This window comes from Procambarus clarkii, chromosome 34, assembly GCF_040958095.1.
Source record: "Procambarus clarkii isolate CNS0578487 chromosome 34, FALCON_Pclarkii_2.0, whole genome shotgun sequence".
Classification (NCBI taxonomy): Eukaryota; Metazoa; Arthropoda; class Malacostraca; order Decapoda; family Cambaridae; genus Procambarus; species Procambarus clarkii.
Genome location: NC_091183.1, coordinates 9,061,946 through 9,067,945, shown reverse-complemented (window position 1 = coordinate 9,067,945; position 6,000 = coordinate 9,061,946). Strand labels below are relative to the sequence as shown.

Sequence of the window (6,000 nt, the reverse complement as noted above, 5' to 3'; positions counted from 1 at the left end):
CATAACATACTACAATGTGGAGGACGTTTGCTTCATGCAAAAATTGACTTGGACACAAAGAATCCAATTCTTCTACCTCGTCACCACATCATCACTAAACTTCTTGTCTTACATCACCACACCATCAATATGGTACCTTACATGGTGGAGTTTTAGATACTCTCACCGACCTTAGACAAAAGTACTGGCTTCCTCAAGGTCGTCAGACAGTTAAGTCAATTATTAAATCTTGTGTAATCTGTAAGAGATACGACGCTAGAGTATGTCCTTACCCAGGACCTCCACCACTCCCAGAAGAGAGAGTGGTTCATCTGCATCCTTTCGAAACCACCGGTGTTGATTACACAGGAGCCTTACTTCTCACTGGTAACCCAGATAATATACCAGTGAAAGCGTACATTTGTCTCTTTACGTGTGCTACAACCAGAGGCGTACATTTAGAAGTCACTCCAGACATGAGTGCTGAAGCCTTCATCCAAGCTTTCCGCAGATTTGCTGCCCGCCGATCGTGTCCCAAATTAATGATATCGGACAATGGTTCCAATTTTGTGGCAGGAGAAAGTTGTTTGCGAGAAGTCTGGAACCATCCAGAAGTACAGTCAGTCCTACAGAGACGACAATGTCACTGGAAATTCATAGCACCGAGAGCCCCTTGGCAAGGTGGGTTCTATGAGTGAATGGTAGGCACAGTCAAGAAGTGTCTAAGGAAAACTTTACACCGACAAAGGGTCAGTTACTCAGAACTCCAAACTATTGTTGTGGAAATCGAGGCGCGAGTCAATAACCGCCCAATAACCTACCTGTCTGATGATTTCACCCAGAGAGAACCTCTGAGCCCCTCACACTTGATCCATGGAGGTCTACTGAGCCCTCTCATCCCTTTAGCCGAAGAGGACCCTGTAGACCCGTCACATGTGACCAGAGGAGACTTGGTGGAAAGCTACCAGCTTCCCTCCAGAGTTATTAACAGGTGGAATGAGGCGTGGACTCGAGAGTACCTCACAGCTCTACGAGAGTACCACTACAGAGCTTCGAGTCCTTACAATAAAGTGCAATTAAAACCAGGGGACCTAGTACTAGTCGACAGTGATGGACCAAGGTCAGAGTGGCCTATAGGCAAAATTGTTGCCATTCATCCAGATCATCAAGGTGTCCTGAGAGTAGTTAAAGTTTTATGTCGAGGCAACACTACTCTAAAAACTTTAGAGAAGCTGGTTCCCCTTAACTGACTGAGCAAGAATATCAGCCAGATCCAGTTTCCCCAGTAATTTCCGAGGGCAATAATTCTGATTCTCCAAGCAACCGCCCCACTAGAGCTGCTGCTCAACAATGTAGGCGGAATTTGCAAGCCTATTACAACTCTGAACAAGAGTAATTCCTTTCACAGCCCATTTAGATAACTATGATGATACTACGGTGGGATGTCGAGTAACAAACCATTACAAGTCACTATGACCCAGGACATTCCCATCGTAGTGGATTCTGTTGTTTAAATTGTGTGATTTAAAATCTTTAATTATTGTGTAGGCTATAAATAACATGTTTCATTTGGCATGTAAACAGCAAGACTTGAGTTCTTGTAAGTCCTTGATAAATACGGGATGTTCGTTATGTGTGTACTAACATACTAACATATTAACCTACTAATATACTAATGTTAATCTCAACTTCGGGATAGGTCAGTACTTCACAGTACACTATGACCCTAGAATCCTCCCCCCGGAGTTATGTTGGAAATTTCCAACACCGAATACAACACTGTTGTATTCTCATTAATTATTACTAATTCTACTAATCATTGTAGTAAGTAAAATTAACACAAAGTAGAATTCACATGTACTAATAATTTCATCTGTACAATAGGCTAGAATTTTCACGTCACCCGACGCCAGTATTGCGTCAGATTTCATTGTAATAAACACATTTATATCCAATGTGCTTGAGAATTGAATTCGATTCTCTATAAACAACGGCGTTCTGTGTGATAATTAATTACAGATAAATTGACCTCCAATTAAAGCCGAATAGAGCGTTAAAGTCATAACAGTTATCTAGTAATAAAATTAACGTCACGCGTGAATGCCCTGGAGAGATATTAATTCTTCTCCATTGTACGTTTCCTATCATAGAGCTGGCAAATAATAATACTTAACTCTTCCAAATAATAAACTCGTCCTAACCCGTACGTTTCAATCACAACTGTGAGAAATGATAATATTCACAATTAAATAATTTGAGTAACAAATGCGGGACGCCGGGCGGAGCGGAGGAGACGCCAGAGTGCACGTGTTGACACGCTTCCGAGCGGACCTGCTCACGTAGTGTTCACGAGGAGACGCCATTACCCATCCATCCGGGTAAACGCTATTCATTCTCCCGAAGAAAGTCGCCACTGTGAGGCGTGAAGAGCCTTGCAGACAATATCTTCGCCTGGTGTCAGTGTCATACAAGGAACCTATCAAATCTGGTTCTTTGTGCCTCCACGTGACCGGCCAGTGAAGCGCGTCATTATCCAGGATAGGCGAAGCCAGAGCCTGGGACGTGAATTTCGGCAAACTTGAAAAACTTACACAGTGCCCATATTAGCTAAGTATCTTATCCTAATTTGATGCATCTGATAGGGTGTAGAATTATAGCTGGGTAGTTTGTCGTGACGACGTATACCAACACCAAAGCACAGGTCATTATCTCTTAACCATTATTAATAGTAATTTATTGGATATAGAAATCCAGTAGTCTAATTAGTTGCTACTGTAAATATTCATTTTGCAGCATGTGAGAAGAATTCTCCTAGCTGCCCTCTCCCATGTTAATCAATCCCACTCGTCATCCAGCCGAGCCCAGGAGAATCAGAGGGAGCATCGTGACTTACTTTAAGGAATCGTCATTAAGCTAAGATTCTTTTGTATTCCTCTAATATTATCTGGAATTATTTACATGCAGAACTCTGTTTCTTGGATTGACATGTGTTTATTATGATTACTATTATTATATTCATAATCTATGTTCTCATTAATGATAATGACAATGATTTCACAATTATTCAAAGGATTAGATTATTATACTTTGGATTAGTGAACGAACCACACTAGTTCCTGGACGTACTGAGTTCCAGTAATAACCCCCCAATGTAGGTGTTTGAGGTTTGATTCATTTAATTATACTGCCCATTAATTATTTCTATGATCATATTCTCTAGTATTTTATCCATAGTTACTGGTTCATCTAGGAATTATCAAATGATCATAATTTCTCAGTTTCCCTCTTTACTATAAAAGCGGGTGGTCCTTCGTAATTTAATTTACTACATTAATATTTAAATAATTAGATTCAAGCCTCAAATGTCCCACAGTTGTTGTATAATATATAAGAGAAGCTAACTAGAGGAGATGGGAGACGAAGAATCAGAACACAAAAAAATGAAGAAAATATAGTGATGAGGAACCTTGTTTGTTGTTAAGTATTTAGATGAGAGCAAACTGAACATGCCGTCCACGGCTGCCAAGCTTAAGATATAAATAATTGGAACGGGAAGAAATTTATGGCCTATGAGTCTGCAGTTTAAACTTGATTTATGATAATAAAGATAAGCTTGGAAGTCTTTTGCAGTTTTATGTCTTCAGAGGCAGGGAAGACATTCAAAATGTTCACCAATCTTTGACAAACATGAAAACAATTAACTTTTAATCCAGAGACAAAGATATCTTTCGTTTAACAAAATAGAGAGGAAACTGATGTTCATAAAGCAGCAGGAGTTCATTTACTCTGGATAAAATGATATCTTCAGAATTATTAATTATATATTTAAGTTAATGGCTTAATTATAACTGTAATTATAATTAAATAGATCGATTATAAAGAGAGGGTGTGTGTAATATCTGAGGGTACTGCCTATTGTGGCAACACTTGGTGGTGTCTGGTAATACTGTGTGTGTTGGGTTCAGAGGCGGCAATATGGGTCAAGAGTGGGATCTCACCCACACATCCATAACAATGTGACGATGCTTCACAGCTGTTGAAGGCTAATATGGTAAGTACTACTTAGACGTGTGGACGTGCAGTGACTCATCATGGCTCCTTACAAGGAGAACGTGAGGACGGGCAGGCACTCATCATGGCTCCTTGTGGAGAACGTGAGGACGGGCAGGCACTCATCATGGCTCCGTGTGGAGAACGTGAGGACGGGCAGGCGCTCATCATGGCTCCGTGTGGAGAACGTGAGGACGGGCAGGCACTCATCATGGCTCCGTGTGGAGAACGTGAGGACGGGCAGGCGCTCATCATGGCTCCGTGTGGAGAACGTGAGGACGGGCAGGCACTCATCATGGCTCCTTGTGGAGAACGTGAGGACGGGCAGTGACTCATCATGGCTCCGTGTGGAGAACGTGAGGACGGGCAGGCGCTCATCATGGCTCCGTGTGGAGAACGTGAGGACGGGCAGTGACTCATCATGGCTCCGTGTGGAGAACGTGAGGACGGGCAGTGACTCATCATGGCTCCGTGTGGGGAACGTGAGGACGGGCAGTGACTCATCATGGCTCCGTGTGGAGAACGTGAGGACGGGCAGTGACTCATCATGGCTCCGTGTGGAGAACGTGAGGACGGGCAGGCACTCATCATGGCTCCTTGTGGAGAACGTGAGGACGGGCAGTGACTCATCATGGCTCCGTGTGGAGAACGTGAGGACGGGCAGGCACTCATCATGGCTCCGTGTGGGGAACGTGAGGACGGGCAGTGACTCATCATGGCCCCGTGTGGAGAACGTGAGGACGGGCAGGCGCTCATCATGGCTCCGTGTGGAGAACGTGAGGACGGGCAGGCACTCATCATGGCCCCGTGTGGAGAACGTGTAGACTTCACGTCAATTTGCGTTACCTTTTGTAACTTTAAGGAAGGATTGACCTGTAAGCGGGCTGAAGGAGGCTCATTTTTCAACTACAAGATGAGCTACAGTCATAAGACATTTCATCTGAGAAAAATAATAATTGTTCGACATGCAAGAATATGTCAGAAAGGATTCACGGATGTGACGTGTCAAAGACTACACACTAAACTGATATTGAAATTAATGTAATATAAATAATCACCAAAATGATAAAAACATACAATATAATGGAGGAAGAGACATCGTCACTTACGATGTAGCCTGATAATCTTCTGTTAAATCAGACTCTCCAACTTTGGCAAAGTCTCCCATGAAATCACGGAATAATCTATATAAATAAAAATGTAAATGTTCGTGTGTTCAAAATCAGTAATCTTCGAAAGTTCTTCACCGATTGCTTTGAAATTTTGACGCAATGTTCCATTTGAATACGTGCGTGTTTTAGTATACCAACTATATAGATGCCACACCTGTGACAGGTAAAAACATGCATTTTTTTTTAAACACTGCCATCTGTTGCAAGTAAGAGCAACACGAACTATACTAAATATGTTAATTCCATTTCAATGTTTCCGATAGCATTGACAAATAGAATTTTCATAGATATCGATTTATTTTTATTTCGATTTAATTGTTGTGTGTGACATTGCGTTGGAATCGAGCTGTGTTGTTTACCATACCGTTTATTTCGTGAGTATAGTTTATTTTTTTTTATTTTTTATTTTCGCTTTTTAAATGTTTTTCTTATATTTCAGTGATGAGAACATCAGATCATTTGATGTTCCTAATTTTCTGATGGGAACATCAGATAATTTGTAAATACATCGGATGAGGGAGTGGGGAATGGTGGGGAGGACAAGGGGACGGGGGATGTGAGGAATGGTTGGGAGGACGAGGGGACGTGGGAGGGTGTGAATGGTGGAGACGACTGGGAAACAGGGAAAGGTTGCTGTGGCTCCACAGAAACGCGTGGCCGGGTACAGCTAGTAGAATAATAACAAAGCCTATGGGTCAAAAGGGAACAATGGGGTTAATTGAGACACAAGATAATAATTAATTTAACATTAATCCTGTTCATAAAAAATAGGTAATGTATGATGGATACTTCAAAATAT

The 6,000-nt window shown here is 41.9% G+C and overlaps 1 protein-coding gene across 1 annotated transcript; it reads right to left on the bottom strand.

Annotated features, from left to right (window-relative positions):
• Positions 1-4,068: 4,068 nt before the first annotated feature.
• Positions 4,069-4,830, bottom strand: LOC138370984 (uncharacterized protein DKFZp434B061-like). Its single transcript, XM_069335623.1, has one exon. It carries the CDS (start codon positions 4,828-4,830, stop codon positions 4,069-4,071), a length of 762 nt encoding a protein of 253 aa, XP_069191724.1.
• Positions 4,831-6,000: the final 1,170 nt, after the last annotated feature.